Source organism: Enhydra lutris, unplaced genomic scaffold, assembly GCF_002288905.1.
Source record: "Enhydra lutris kenyoni isolate GAN:26980312 unplaced genomic scaffold, ASM228890v2 scaffoldscaffold42, whole genome shotgun sequence".
NCBI classification, from domain to species: Eukaryota; Metazoa; Chordata; class Mammalia; order Carnivora; family Mustelidae; genus Enhydra; species Enhydra lutris.
In genome coordinates this window covers 9,469,210-9,485,532 of record NW_019154126.1, presented here as the reverse complement: position 1 = coordinate 9,485,532, position 16,323 = coordinate 9,469,210, and the positions used below count along the sequence as shown (strand labels likewise).

At 44.9% G+C, this 16,323-nt stretch overlaps 1 protein-coding gene across 1 annotated transcript in view; it reads right to left on the bottom strand.

Annotated features, from left to right (window-relative positions):
* LOC111155592 (family with sequence similarity 171 member A1) overlaps positions 1-6,743 on the bottom strand; it is a 128,681-nt gene extending 121,938 nt beyond the window's left edge. The window contains exon 1 of the mRNA XM_022515843.1: positions 6,565-6,743. Coding sequence (XP_022371551.1) covers positions 6,565-6,661 — 97 coding nt within the window. The 5' untranslated portion in view covers positions 6,662-6,743. The remainder of the gene's footprint in view (positions 1-6,564) is intronic.
* Between the last annotated feature and the right edge of the window lie 9,580 nt (positions 6,744-16,323).

Here is a 16,323-nt window from a genome sequence, read left to right as displayed (position 1 = left end):
ACCGACTGAGCCACCCAGGTGTCCCTAAGCAACTGACTATTGATTTTGGGTCAGTCATGATCTCAGGGTCATGAGATTGAGCCCCATGTCAGGCGCCGCACTGAGTGTGGAGCCTCCTTGAGACTCTCTCTCCCTCACCCTCTGCCCCTCCCCTGCTCACTCACATGCATAGCCTCTTTTTTTCCTCAAAAGAAAAGAAAAAAAAAGAAAAAGAAAAGAAAGAAAGAGAGCAAGAAAGATTTTTTGAAGTGGCTTTTGGCAGGGGTTTGGGAGGTTCCGTATTCTCCCTGCAGGTATGGCTAATTCCAACTCTAGAAGAAACACAGAAGATCTGATGCGCTCTGCTTATGAATAAATCACAGCCTACTGAGTTCATCTGGGAGAGAACGTTGTTTGGTGATAGTGGGGGAGGTCCTTGACACACTTGCTAAGGATCCTCAGCATGGCTCCAATCTGACAGGATTTTGTTCAAAAGATGCAAAAACTCCATGCACTTCTCCAAATGTTATCTTTGGTAGCTTTGGTTCCCCAAAATGGTCCACCGTCGCTGTACCATTACCCTGACTGCTTGGGTGCCCATTTCTTTTTACACTCCTTAGGGGTCAGTATCTGTATCCGTTTCCTATTGCTACTATAACAAATACCACCACTCAGTGGTTTAAGACTGGGCTACAGTGAAGATGTCAGCAACATAACATTCCTTCTGGAGGCTCTGGGGGAGAAGCCATTTCCTTGCCTTTCCCAGCTTCCAAAGGCTGCCTGCATTCCTTGGTACATGGCCCTTTCTCAACCCCACAGCAAGCAGTGAAGTATCTTCGTTGTCTCTCTCACACTGGCCCTCTCCTTCCATGGTCATATCTCCATCTTGGACTCTGATCTTCCCACCTCACTCTTGTAAGATTCCTTGTGATTACACTGGGTCTACCTGGGATAATCTAGAATAATCATCCCATCTGAAGATCCTTCCTTAGCTCTGCAAAGTCCCTCTTGCCATTTAACTAATACATTCACGGGTTCCAGGGTTCAGGACACAGACATCTCCAGGGACCATTCTTCTACCTTCCACAGGGTCTGTGTGGTAAGAAAGTGCCATAAGCTCAGGTCACCTTAATTCTCTGGGCCTGAGTTTCCCTGTCTCCAGAACAAGGAGGATAAACTTGACCTCAAAGTTCCTTCTATGTTACACAAATGTATCTATTTTGATCTAAAGACATCTACGTAAGTGTGCCATATAAATACACCCGTAACACTACCAACCATGTGAACTAGAAAGTGGAGAAAGGATCTAAGGAGATACCCTGGTTTTGAGTCTAGTTAGTAGAGGACTTCTGGTGTGCTGGGTTGGAGGAGGTTGAAAGATGAGCTGGAGGCAGAGCACTGAAAGGGAAAGGTTTAGTATTGTGTTGGAGAAAAAGGAACAGAGCTAAGACATCATGTCAAGGCAAGAGAGAAAAAAATGGGGTCATCCACATAAAAAGATTTCATTACTGGAATCTGTGTGGATTAGTAAGTTCTGTAAAGGGTAAGTGAAAGAAATAAAAAGGAGCAAATGTTTGCACACTGATTTGAATCCGAGAGGAAGAGGAGCTGGTGAATCAATCATTTAAAATAGAGGCTTGACCAGAGGAAGGTAGAATCACCTTAAATATGTTGACTCAACTGTTTGCTCTTAGGGAACTTTTTTTTTTTTAATTTTAATTTTAATTTATTTATTTGACAGAGATCACAAGTAGGCAGAGAGGCAGGCAGAGAGAGAGGGGGAAGCAGGCTCCCTGACGAGCAGAGAGCTGGATGTGGGGCTCAATCCCAAGACCCTGAGATCACGACCTGAGCCAGGGCAGAGGCTTTAATCCACTGAGCCACCCAGGTGTCCCGCTCTTAGGGAACTTTTTATGAAGCCTTTCTAGAGTTATGAATTGCCTCAAATTTTGCCTATTTACAAGTGTGATTTTATAAAAACAATTCTTTTCTTAACATAGGGCATACTATTGGGTCACACTGTAGAATTTCTTTAAAAATAATTATTTCATACAATTAACTGGTCTATTTAGAGTGCTGAAACTTAATTTTAAAAATGCATTTCTGAATGCCAGACTGGCTCAGCTGGGGGAGCATGTGACTCTTGAGCTCAGAGTTGTGGGCTCAAGCCCCAAGTTTGGTGTAGGAATCACTAAGAAAAGTAAAGAAACTTAAAAAAAATTTTTTTTTAAATACATTCAGTTCCATGTTTAGTGGAACTGAATAGCTTGGCCAGGACTAAAGTCTTTAAAAGTCCTTAAATTATATTCAGTTAAATCAAACGAAAATGACTTAGTTACAATTATTTCTTTGTTACTCGATAAAACTATAAAAGCATCATGAAGTATATGATAATTTCCATTAGACATGTTTCACAAAAAGTATAGGAGATAGGTGTTATCACATGACAAATTCTTCCATCTAGATTTCTGAAAATTTTTTAAACAAGTTTTCCTTCAGTATTATTATACATGTCTGTGTTATGTCCAACTTATTTCCTTGTGCTTTTTTTAGCATGTAGTATTTGCTAGAATTACTAAATTAGTATTTCTCAACAATAAAAATGTACAGCTAGATCTACAGAGATAATCAGTAATTTCTTTAGAAAGAAGAGTTGAGTAAAGCTTAAAAAGTACTTTCATTTGCAAGCTATTAGTTTAGAAATCTATACAACAGCTTCCTTTCCTTGCCTAGAATTTTAAGCAAATAAGCTGTAAATTACAAAACGTTTTAGGAAAAGTACAAATACGATACAAAAATAATTCATAAAGTCATTTCAAAGTCTTGGCCAGAAACTACCTAGATACTGCTGTGGCTTTTGCAGAGTTCCCACACCAGGTACACAATAAAGCCCGGTGACCTCAGCCAGTCCAAGTGCTACAGTTTCCCAGGATGTGAGTTTTATTTAGATGTTATGTTCTTAACATAGTGTCAGCATAAGTCATGCTTGTCGGGTGATCCTCTTGATACATACATCGCTACATGGTCTTTCAACTGATCATGGTGTTCTAATAACTGAAATTTGAATTTGGCAAAGAATAGACCTCTCAAAGAGAAGAAAGAAAACCAACCATTCAGCTCAAATGTTATGACAGATTGTAGCTTTTTGGAGATGAACATAAAGTTAGCACATCATTGCAAAATACCTTACTATTAGATAATGAGCAGCAAACTAAAGATCATACAATTTAAGTCTGAGCATGAAGTCCTTAACCTAGCTCTGACCTTTCTTTTGGCACGTAGCAACAGTGTTGGGCTTCAAAACTACGTCCCTATGGAGCACATCTGCACAGCCTACTGCCGCTTCCAGGAGAGCCCCTCTATGAAGCCAGCTTAATGCACAGTTGTCCGAGAGGTGAAGAAAGTAAAATTTAGTTGGTACTTCTGAATAACAGTTGCTTTTCTCCTCAGAAAAAAAAGTAGATATGATAAATGCTTTAGAGAAACTTAGAGGGAAACACTTCATAAAAGCCCGTTATCATGTTCCAGAGCTAATTCAAATCCATGATCAGCAAAGCAAAACTTCACTTGGACAACTGTTGCCTATGAAATCCCTTTGCTGGGTCAAAGCAGCTACAGGAAGAAGAATCTGAAGTCAAACCTTAAATTTTATCTTGAATATATAAAGGGCAAAGTAATGCTAAGAAATGTTGCAGATGTTCATTTCCTTAAATGAAGTGACAAAGACTTATTTAATAAAGACGGTGTCATTTAGTTTCAGGGATCTAACTGTAATACTACAGTATACAGTATCTATCTGTGGGTTCCAGGTTTCTAAGTAATTTTTTCTAAGCCATTTCTAAACTCTGTTGGTGTGAGCTTGGTATGAGCACAAGGCATGTTCAAAGCATGATTCAAGGAACCATTTCTACAACAGAAGCAAAACTTACTAATCAGGTTTTAGGGAGAGTAAGAGTAAAGATTGAAGTTTTCCTCTAAACAGTGCACTATGTTGCACTATAATGTGTGCAGTAGCTATCTTCAATCCTTGACTCATTCAGCACTACCTGAACACCAACTACATACAAAACAGATTCCAACTTGCTGGGGAACTGCAGAGTGAAATCAAATGTAGCATTTTCCTTCCCCCTGTATGGGATCTAGGAGAAAAGAGGTGAATTAAAAACAATGTTACAAGTTGAGTGTCAAGATGGTTTGAGGAAAACAGTTGGGGGAAGGTGATCTTCCTCCCCCAACCTCAAAGGAGCAACTGTCCACTCTCTTAAAAATGGTCCTAGCTCAGGGCTGCATGACACAGTTGATTAAGTGACTGACTCTTGATTTCAGCTCAGGTAGTGATCTCTGGGTCATGAGATCGAGCTCCTTGTGGGGACTGTGACAGCCCCACCTGGGCCTCAGTGGGGAATCTGCTTAAGATTCTCCTCTCCCTCTGCCCCTTCCCCCAGCTCTGCACAGTCTTTCTCTTTAAAATAAATAAATCTTAAAAAAAAAAAAAGGTCCTGGCCCAAAACCTAGATAACTGAGAGTGAGACTGTGACTTCTGGTGGAGCTCCTGGGCTCAATACTTTAAGAAGCAATCCTACCCAGTCAAGGCAGTAATCCTGGGGGAAAAACATTCCAAAACACTTGGTCTTACACTCAAACCGTACCATATACTAAGGCACTCCAAACCATGGTATAAATATCCCACTGGCTGACCATTTCTCACCCACTTCAAAGAATATTCCATTTCTGACAGTTTAGTTATGCAATCTGATTTTTAGCAGTAAGACTTCTGTAAAGTTTGGTCTTCAACTGTTTTAAACATAGGTTTTGCTCATGACTTTTTTTTTTTTTTTCATTTGAGGCCATGCCTTCCACTATTTTATAAGGGCATGAACTTAATGTTTCTATATATTCTGATTTCAAGTGCAAAACACTCACCCCGTTCTTTGGAATTAATGGCCTCATTGAAACACAAATATCATATTCATTAAAATAGCTGATTCCAAGAGCAGTAGGGTATTAATGAAAGAGACTACAATTCTACACCGATGATCTAATGTTCTAAACATTCATTTCCTACTGAAGAGACATATGGGTCTTTTTGTACCTTGCCAATGTCCCCCTTTCCACAATATACATTACTATATTTATACACAGTTCATAACAGTCCTATTATATCACAGCTATAAAAAAAAAAAAAAAAACCAATGATGAAAGAGATGCCAGCAAATGATCCAGCAAGGGACGAATAGGCAAACCTTTAATTCAACATGTAGGTAACAAACTAAACCCAGCCGTGGGTAGACAGGACCTTCTTTGCCTGTCACAACATCATGAGTGGAAGTCCACCCAGGGTTCTCTGCTCCCGGGGAATATTTGAATATTTGCTACAAGGAAAGGAGGTTAGCATGAAGAAAAGGGGGTAAGTCAGGGTCTGTGCAAGAGGATGGTGTCCGCTTGGATGAGGTGCTCCTGGTTCATTCCATCCACACGGTAGACCTTACAAGCCTCACACCTTTCTGCCAGGAAAATAACACGGGCAAGGAGTCCGCGGGTGGGGGTCTACAGAGCTGTAGGGACACTCTCTCGGGAGCCCAGAGAGGCCACAGGAAGGCCCAGCAGCGGTGTCCGGGGTGACTGCGGCTGCTCATCTGCCCCGGCCTCACTCACCCTTTTGAAAAGACAGGCAACACAGAAGCACTCAATTTTGTCCCCACACACGCGTGCAAAGGAAGCTTCGGGGTCCCCCCCTCCAAATAAATTCTTATTTTAAAAACAAAAGACAGGCTTGTGGCCATTACTCCCAGGTCTGGAAAGCAGATTTGCAGAGGCCAAAGATTAGACAAAAGGCATGCGCTGGCGACATACAAACCTAGAAATGATTTTTTTTTTTTTTAAGTGATTAAGGCCTCCCAGTTATAATTTTGTCTCCCCTTTTGGGGATGATTCCTGGGGCGCTGAGCAAATCCCCTAAGGCCTGGAAAAGACGTCGGACAGGGAGGGGGAGAAGACCCCGAAACTTTCCCAAACTGCGGCAGGCTGGTGTCGGGCAGCGGCCACAGACCTCGGGTCCCAGGGCGCGGAGGGCACTCCAGAGGCGGCGGCCACCTCCTCCACCGCCACAACAAAAGGGCCGAATTCAGCCTTCGCACTCGGGTGTCCAGGACCCAAGCCCCAAGAGTGGATCGGACGGCGGCGACCCCGGGGCAGCCCCTCTCGCCGGGGCGAAGGAGAAGATGGAGCCTCGTGTCCGTGTCACGGCATAAAGGAAAGGACCCTCGGAGGCACGTAGACGAGCCCCCAGAAGCAGCAACAGCTGGTGCCACCCGCGCGCCCCTCGGGCCTCGACCTCGGACCCCGCCGGAGCCTCTGCCCGGGGCACCTCGGCGTCCACCGGCGGCGCCGCCCCCTCGGGAGCGAGGCGCGGGGGCTGCAGGCCCGGCGGCTGAGGCTGCGGCTGGGGCTCCGGCAGCTCGCCGACACAATGCGGCCCGAGAGCCTCCCCGCCCGCCGCCGCCACTGCGGCAGGCCCGTGGCCGACACAAAAGCCCACCGGCCGCCGGCCCTCGCGCCTCCCCGGCCCCGCCACCGCGCACCGACCTTGGGCTCCGGCGCCGGGCTCCCGCAGCGTCTTGGTCTCCGCCTTCCAGACGTTGCAGCCCAGCAGGCAGAAGAGGAGCGCCGCGGACCTGCTCATCTCCGCGCCGCAGGGCCCCGGGCGGCTCGGGCTCGCCGACCACCGGGACGGAGCGGCGCGTCAGGGGCGGCCGGGCGCCGCGCCTCCCTCCATGTCGCCTGGCTCCGCGCGCGCCGGGCCCGCCGCCCGATTGGCCGCGCCCCCGCCCGGCGCGGCGCCGGGCTCCGCAGCCCACGGCCGCTCCCTCCTCCGCGCACCCCGGTGGGTTTCCCCGAAGAGCTGCGGCGGCGGCACCGCCAACTCTTTAACCCCTTCGTGCCTCCCGCCCCGCCCGCGGGCGGCGCCCAGGCCCCGCCGTGGTGCCACCTGGCGGCCGCGGCGCCGCGCGGGGAGGGGGCCGCGCGCCCACGAGCCCCGCTCCAGCCCGCGCAGCGACGCCCCCTCACCTCCGCCCGCGCGCCCTCGAGCCTCCCCAAGGACCGCGAGCGCGACCTTTGGCTCCAAGACAGTCTCAGCACCTACCCCCCACCCCCACCCCTCCGTCATCCCCCGCTATTTTGTAGAAAATAAAACACCTGCTTTTCTGGGCTGAGGCCTTCGCACCTGTTAACTCAGGGTCCTCAAGACGCCATTTATGTCTCAGGGCGTGGCCTGCCTCAGTTTCCTTGGTATAAAGCAACCTGCAGCTACTCAGGTCTGCCTATGTTCCCCAAGGTTGACCTGACACCCAGTGTTAAAGGTCAGCGGAAACTGAATCCCTACGCCTGTATAAAATGTAGTAGGCCCTCTGTGCCTAGGTGCTGACAGATGAAGGGCTCTACGTAGAATGGTGCTTGGCTATTTCTAGAAGGTTAGGGTAGGGAAGAAATTACTTTTACATATATTGAGGACCTAGGTACCCCCCCTTTTTAAAAAACTTTTGTCTTCACAATATATGATTCAAGAGATGGGTGGTGTTATCCCCATTTACAGATGAGAAAAAAGAGGCTAAGGAGGGTTAAGAATTTGTCCAAAGCACATAGCTGGTCAGTGGCAGAGCCAAGGCTAAAGAAAATAATCAGTCTGGTCCTAAGGTTAAAGCTCTTCACAAAATCCTTGCTTAGGTACATCCATCCCACCCTGCCTCAGTTTCCCTTCTTCAAATGGCTCCTGTCTATGTCTTCCTCCATACAACCTTCTTGTTCCCCTGATTCTGTCCACCCCATCTCCCAACCAGCACTGCAGTGACCTTTGGACCTCTGTGCAGCACTCAGGCTCTTAGGAGATCCACACCAATCTGTCTGCCCGGTGCTGCCTCTGGAACACCAGGCCAGAGGAGGGTTATTTCTGTAATTTTATTAATTGGGTGTTAAGGAAGGGAAGGCAGTGTACCAAAAAGAGAATGAAGGATGGCACTTGCCCAGTTGGCTTATGATAGACAAATCATAGTGAGACACAATAAAAACCAGGAGGTGGAGGAGACCATATGGGTTTTATTGTCACCCTCAGGACCAATGCTACAATTAGTGCAAATTGTGCACCTGCACAGGGTGGCAGGTAGTCAGAAGGCGGAAAGAAAAGCCACAATTAAGGACTGCCTGATCCCTCCTCCTTCTGACTCCCAGAGTCAAAGCCTTAGGGCTGTTCCAGGGTCCACCTCAGAGCCAGAGCAGAGAAGCGAATGGAATGACAGTGCAGCTCAGCCCTCAACCCCAGCTGAGTCACCAGCCTGCAGGAGCACAGAGTCCAAGTAACTAGATTGCCGGGTAGAGCATGACTCCATGGAGGAGGGCAGTCCTAAACTTTTCAAGTCACTTCCTGGGTAGTGGGCTGCTTTCTAAAAAATGTAGCATTAAGCCCCATTCTAGAGTTGAAACTTCCCACTTCAAATATCTTGAGGATGTGCCTCGGTCAGGGATGTCGGGGATGTTGGCTCTGAGAAAGAGAACCAGCCTGAGCTAAAAACAAACAAGCTAAGCACATTAACCAGGCTGATTATTGGATCACCTGGGACTCCTAAAAATTGTGAGAGCTGAAGTCTCATAAAGGAATGAAGGAAACTATTATGGGGGGGGGATTCCTTATATATGCCACTCTCACTTACAACAACTTCCTTGGGTAGTATTAGGATTCTCAAATTATAGATGAACAAACAAGTTCAGTGACAATTCGCTCTAAGCATCCAGGTCTGGTGACAGTGAACTCAAATTCCCTGTAAGACTGTTACCTCCAAGAATGAATTTCATGCAAATAATTCAAGTTACCTCTTGCTGTGTCCAAATTAAAACCTGTTCTAATATCAGTAATGTCTGAATTTAATGATATCCAGTAACTAATATGGTGCCAGTGTTGATCTCCTGGTTTATAATGTACTGTAGTTACATAAAATGTTACAATTGGTTGGGGGGGGGGCGCTTGGTGCAGGGTGTAACTGGACCTGTCTGTAGTATTTTTATATTTTCTTGTGAGTAATAATTATTCCAAAATTATAAGTTAAAACACCTGTACTATATGATTTTTTTTTCTAAGCTTTATTATTTCCTCAAAACACTGGGGTTTGTTATCCTAGTGTAGAACAGAATTTTTAAGAGTGGGAGGAGTCTTAGTAAACACTAAATGGTTAGTCAAGTCAAGTTGGGTCGCATTCATGACTGTGGCTGCTCAGGTATGATGGATGATATTATTGTGTAAGATTTCTGTAGATGACATAGCACTTTAGGAGATGTTTATGTACCTTTAGAGCAAAACGGAGGCTTGAATAAATAGTTTCAGAAATACCACCACCGATCCACTTTGGGAAACACAAAGAAGTTATTTTGCACAGTGTACCCTGTAAGCCTGTTTCAAACCCCCATTACTTGGACGTTTTCAGTTACTTAGGTGGGAGGCTAAGAGCACAAATTCTGCTAAATCACATAAATAACCATACTTACATATCATCTTCCCAGAATTATGTAAGAGTTAATAATCACACTTTTTTGCTACTGGACTAAAAGAATATGGTTTACCTTTCCTCATTTTCTAATAATCAGATTCCAACTCAGTAACTGTGGAAAAAAAAAAATCAGTGCTTGAGAGGGAGTGTTTGCAGAACAATGGGAATTAGAAGTGTTCTTTTCCTTCTAGAACTTTTCCGGTTGCTCTTATTAAAATCTCACATTGTTTGACTAAAGATGAATTACGACTGTACTTATTTGAAATTGCTTAGAAGTGGCCTGACTGCAGCATTTGATTTCAATTTTTCCAGTCCTCTGCCAAAAAGCAGTGATGCTATATACAGAACTTTTCCTGTCTGAATTTTCCAGAGACCTTGATTTCAGAGGCTCTGTGTCAAGGTTTCCTAGCCCAAGATTATTTATTCGATTGAAATCTTTCCTGATGTTGGTGCCCATGCCGTGGAATTTTAATTGTCTGAGTTTGCTTCAAGAGGCATTGTCCTACCTTCTCCCTTTTCTCCTCCTACCCATTCCCCCCACCCCACCCCCAACATCCACCCCCAGTAAGAAGCTGCTTGTGAACAACACTGATTATGAGGTTTGCACAGATCAGGAAGTGTGTCATGGACATTCCTACTTCTGCTTGCTGATGCTTTTATTAAAGTTAGATAAAATGTAGCCATAGGTAGAACTTGCAAGCTCTCAGCATGTTTTTCAGGAGCTGTTTGCCATCTATCTGAAAAAGGAAAATGTAGAAAAATGACGGAAAGTAAACAGAAAACTTCAAAAAAAAAAAAACATAAAAATCAGCTTAAACTCTCAACTTTTCTGTTTGGGAAATCCTGAGTGAAAACCAATGGTTTTCTTAAAAAAGGGAAGAGGAGGGGAAAAAATTTTAAGTTATTCCTCCATAGTCTTTCAAAGGTCTGGTTTTGTGTCCAAATATGAGTCCTTGGTTTCAAAATGGATTCTGTGTCTCAAGCGTCTATTTTAAGTCAGTGGCATTTCTCACTCGGTGTTCTAAATTCTGATTGTTAACCCCTCTGCCCAGTAATGTGTATGAACGCAGGGCAAATAGTTCCACTGTAAATATGCCTGAACCCTATTTAAACTTTTTGCTAAAGGAATATTTATTCCTGAGTGTTAGGGGGTAGACAGAGAGAGGTTCTCTATGTGGGGAGCTGTAGTTCTCAGTGTGATGGTCTAATTTTACATGTTGACTTGCCGGGGCCAAAGGATAGGCAGATTGTGTGAGCTAGACTAATGCCATCTTGGACAAACGAGCACCGAAGCCCCACCCCCAAATTCTTTCATTTTGTTTAAGCAAACCCTTAGGACATAACATCCTTGAACTGCCCTGGAGATATGACAGTGACACACACTTATTAAACGTTCTTCTCTTAGGTGAGCCCTCATTAGGTACTCCCAGTCTCTTGGGCTACAAACACAGGTCCTAAAGGCATGTGGGGTTAGGGCACCTGGGTGGCTCATGTTAAGCATCTGTCTTAGGCTCAGAGTCCTGGGATGGAGCCCCATGTCCTCCCTGCTCAGCGGGGAGTCTGCTTCTCCCTCTTCCTCTGCCCCTCCTGCTCCTGCTTGCTCTCTCACTCTCAAATAAATAAATAAAATCTTAAAAAAATAATGGGGGGAAGGTGGGGTTGCTGAGCTCTACTCCTCTGTGGCTACCCAAGACAGGCTTCTATCTGTAAGTCCCCTTAATTAAGCCATTTCTTGTCAAGCTGGACTTGTCTTTCTCTTTGGTTTTGTGGCTCCTTCATCTGGAGGTCTTTTCTGTGTTGTTCCTATTCAGGGAACACTGATAAACGTTATTTCTGGGTGTGTCTGTGCAGGTGTTTCCCACTGAACCGCTGAACTAAGTAAAGCAGCCGGCCCTCCCCAGGGCAGGTGGACATCACTGAATCCTTGGAGGGCTGGCATAGAACAAACAAGTAGAGGAAGGGTGAATTTGCTCTTTCTGAGCTGGGACGTCCACCTTCTGTCCTCAGACAGAGCACTCTGGGTTCCTGGGGCTTTGGGTTCGGACTGGAACTACAGCACCAGCTTTCTGGGATTCCCGACTTCTCAGCCTCCATAACTGTGTGAGCCCGTCCCTCATAATACATGTCTCTGTATCTACACGTCTCTTGTTGCTCCTATTTCTTGGAGAACCCTGACTAATACACTTGTGAACAATGGGTCTTCTGCTGATTTGGAAATAAAGAGGTAATATATTTAAAGCTTGAATAACCATGGTCTGAAAGAGCTTTTCCTTTTCCTGAGCATGGGTTACAGGCTTCATCAGTAAGGGCTTGGTGGGAATTTCACAGGAAGAGAAATCTCTGTGTCACAAATAAGAAAGGGGGACTTTATAGCAGGGTGAGAGGCCAGTCTAAGGTCACCCAGAGAGGCAGGAAGACCAGGCTACTTTTGCAGAAGTGAGGAAGGTCTGACAGAAGTTATCTCTTGGCCTGGCATTGAAGGTTTGGTTGGACAGAACCTCTCAGAGGAGGAAAGGTGCTCCATGGACTCTTATGTGTAGAAATAATTGTGTTTGATGTTCTTTCGAAGCACCAGCTTTGTCATGTTACCTCCTCAAAGATCATCTGACCACACTATCCAAAGTATCCCTCTTCCCTCAAGTTTGTGCCCATCACTAGCTCACATGATCTTTATCTTAATGTAGCTATTCTGCTTACCGGCGGTTACCTCCTCAGATGAAAATCTAAGCTCCATGAGAACAAGGCTTTTGTTGAGCTCGCCGCCATATTCCTGGCACCTAGGAAAAAATGTTTGGCACAATGTAGGTGCTCAATAATGACCGACCAAAGTGAAAAAGCATGTCTTACCTTGAAGAGATAATTCCTTCTGATTAGTCTAAATAGAACTCTGCACATTGGGTTGATTCAAGAATTAGCAAGTATTTATTGAATCCTTGCCATGAGCCCAAAGTTTAAGAAGATAACTCAAAACCCTCTCCAGTCTTACTCTCTTCCACTTTTCTGAATTTCCTTTCTGACTACTCTTTAGAGATCCCACTTCAGATCCCAGATCCCGAGCTGAACTAGAGCTTTCTCTTGTGGGATATTTGCCCACTGAGTGCACACCGCGGTGGTGAGGTTATAATCCCACCTCTGCTGTGATCCTTCCACAGCCCTTCCTGCTCTCTAGCGGGTCAGGTTTGGTCCATCCATTATCTCCTTGGTGGAGTTATTATAATTACATGTAACCATGTGTTGGAAACAACTGTTTTATACATATAAGTTAGACCATGTATAAAAAAGATGCATAGCTAGATTCCAAAGCAAGTTGGCCCAAAGTTCATGCAGTCTTTCTGTAACCCTCAAACTCTAACATCTGGCACAGCTATCTCAAATGTTTGTGTAAACTTCTGACCTCTGAAAGCACACTATTCTTGAGTTGTGACAACAGCATTTAGGGTAAAAGTTTATGCGTGCAATAATTCTCCAGGATCTTCTCCTCAAGAGAAGGCATCCTCAGTCATTTAAAATAAACTCAAAACAGCATACCTCAAAATCTGTAATATCTTTTCCACAGGGATATCTTTTCTTCCCAACATACAAGTTCTTGGAGAGAACCTCCTTGTCTACATCTTAATGGCTCCTTAAAGATCCCAACAATGACTTTCAACAATGCCATTGACTTACCTACTGGCTGGTATATGTAGATTTGACTGGTGGGAAATAATTCATAGGAATGTGAGTTGTTACATGAAATACTAGATTTTGTGCACATATGATTCAAAAATTATTCTTTCACCTATTTTTAAGGAAAGATGTTATATAACAGTGACATTTTTGTCTAAATGACGGTATTTTTGTTTCAAAAACGTATTTTTTGAGCCACCACTTTGCAAGACTTAGGCATGTGTTCCCCCCATCCCATATGCTCAACCCCAAGAATCTACCCTTACCTTGGGTGAGGATGTTAGCGGATCTATGAATAGTGATCCCGGGTATATTCCCCTGAGAAGGATGGTGTGTCACAGCAAGGGATGATGGAAAACAGGAACCTAGAGAAATTTAATCAGGGGGCAGGAAAGGAATGGAAACAAGCCACACAGAAGAGCCCAGATCTTCACTCTGCACACACTGACATTTGACTCTCAGGAACTCCGGAGGAAAAGCAACCAATAGTAGTATAAAAGGTAAGATTCCTAAGCTTACAAAGCATCAAACAAACAGAGCAAAAAATCTCACAACCTAGAGGCTTTCCCTTCAACCGCTCTGAAATTGATGTGTCACCAGAAGTATGATTCGTTGGCTGCGAGCCTTATTTGGAAGCATTTCAGTCTTTCCAGACTAATAAACCCTCTCTCTGTGCAGGCAGGTGGCATAGTGGTGAAATGCCTGAGCACAGACTCCAGGCTGACTGGGCTTGGACCCCCTTGGTATGGCCCTGGGTGAGTTAGCTCATATTACTTGCCTTAATTTGCTCCTTTGTAAAATGGGATGAAAATATCTGCAGCACTCTTGGGGTGTGGATCCAATGAGAGAAAGGATGGAGCCTGGCTTTGCATTAGCAGCTGTCTGTGTTGTGCCATTTACTCCACTGCAGATGTAGGCTTATTCTGAAGATCACAGGGTTCTTGGCCAGAGGTGGGTGGCTGGCTTCACCTCACCCCCACTCTGTAAGGTGTTGTTGGGGTCTCCCTTGGGTGCTACAGGCTTTGACTCTCAGATGAAATGGAGACAGTTTTAATCGCTCTTCCTTCCATGACAGTCACTCATGTGCCTCAGCATCTTGGTCACACTCCCTTCTGCTGGACTGTGGACTCAGCAAGACTCCTGGATGCCAGGAACGAAGGAAGCTGATGCCTCCTTGAGGAAGGCAGAAATTGGAAGTCCCTAGGCCTCTCATGTGGTCTTATTTTACACTCGGGAGAGCGCCAGGTAGGGATAAGTGGGTTTGGGCAGTAGCAAGGGGGCTGAGCACCATAGCCGAGAAAGTCAGACGGGAGATAGACATTTGCCCCACTGTCTGGAGTCTCTAATGAAATTTCTTACCAGTTCACAGTTTTAAAAATAACTAAGTTGTCAAAATGTGAGGATTATTTCCCTCTTAACAAGGCCATAAAGAGTGAAATGTGATCTGGAATTGGTTCTTCCATAAATTTCATTATACCATGTGTTTTGCCAATTTACACTAGACTACAAGGGAGAGAAGAAAGCATTTCATTTTCTCAGTGTCCTTGAAACTATATGAAGGTCAAATAGGTGCTTGTGGTGGATAGAATCTTGAATGTGACTCTTAGAGCATATTTAACCAGGAACTTCGGAGTCATTTCTATCAATCTTCATCCCCAAACACTCACACTCACACACCAAATAAAATTATGGTCCAGCTTTTTCAAAACCTTTCATACATGTAAAAGACTTTAAAGCCTAGGAGAGGTGGTGATCTACTTCCCACTCAGCGTTAAATTGGATGGAAATGATTCAAAGGAGATGTAAGTTGTCAGGAGAATGCCAGATTTTGGTGCATGTATGATTTGGTGTACAAGTACCAGAAATAACACTTGCAGGTAAGAAGTCATACATGAGTTACAGACATGCAAAATTAGGTGTACCCACCCCGGAGAGTGGGTGGGAGATGTCTAACTGGGTGAGTTGAATTTCAAATCTGTCTCAGAAGTTCTAGAATAAAGCTGCATGTGCTAGAGCAAACGATTAGACTTCTACTCCACCGAGGCAGCGGTGGGTATGATCTGGGCATAGTGTACTTTCATTGTTTTGCCTGTGCGGGGCATCCAGCCTCCCTTCATTTGGTAACAGAACCAATACTTCCCTACAGAACCTACCCTTCCTCTCCTTTCACTCCAGGAGATTCAGGGTGGACATGTCATTCAGGCTTGGCCAGTCAGCATGGAACCCCCCATCCTTAGTCATCATTCAAAGGTGGGAGTGTGGTCCTGTCATTCTAGGTCAGACCCAATTCCAGAACTTTAAACATATTTGAAACGAGGGAGAGAGAGAGGTGGGTGGGCTTTTCCAATTGAAATTAATGAGAGGAAAGGATAAAAGCCCCCGACCTCTGGCAGCCATTTTGCCATCATGAGGTAAGAATCTAAGAATGGAGCCAAAAGAGCAAAGCAGAACTAAGAGATAGAGACAGTGAGATGAGTCGCGTGTCCAACCCGTATTTGAAGCTAGCTAGCTTCCCTGGGACTTTCATTTGTTAAGTGAATAAAGTGTTCTTTTTCCTTTAGTCATCTTGAATTGGACTTTCTGTACCTGCAACCAAAAGAATCTGGGCGCTGTAGATGGAAATCAGAGCTATAGGGTGCCCACAGTTTGCTGGTTCCAAACATCCATGTAAATGAAGAGCATTTACCTAACCTCCCAACGCCCACTGACATGGTCATTACCACAGTGAAGAAAAACTCCCCGGAAGACTAGACTCTTCCAGTAAGGTACTTTAGGGCATTTCCTACGTGGCTAAGCATATGAGAGACATAAAACAGCAAAACCAGAAACTCTGGATGTGCTGGTCAACCACTTCCTTAAATCTTACTTCATGCCCAGTGAAGAAAGCCCTGCATGCTAATCCTGCGCATATTATTAGATCCTAAATTCTTGTTGTTTTGAAACTTAACCTGCTTACTCTCAGTTTCTCTTTTTGTTTGTCACACCTGGCATACGCATCCCAGACACAGCTGGTGACAGATCTGCCTTTTCACTTCCATGGGGGGAACTGAAATGTCTTTGATGCCCAGGTGCTCACCAGCTACCATGACCCATGAGTGTCTTCTGGGTAACTGAAAGGTCGTAGCAATCTTTTTGGAGGGTA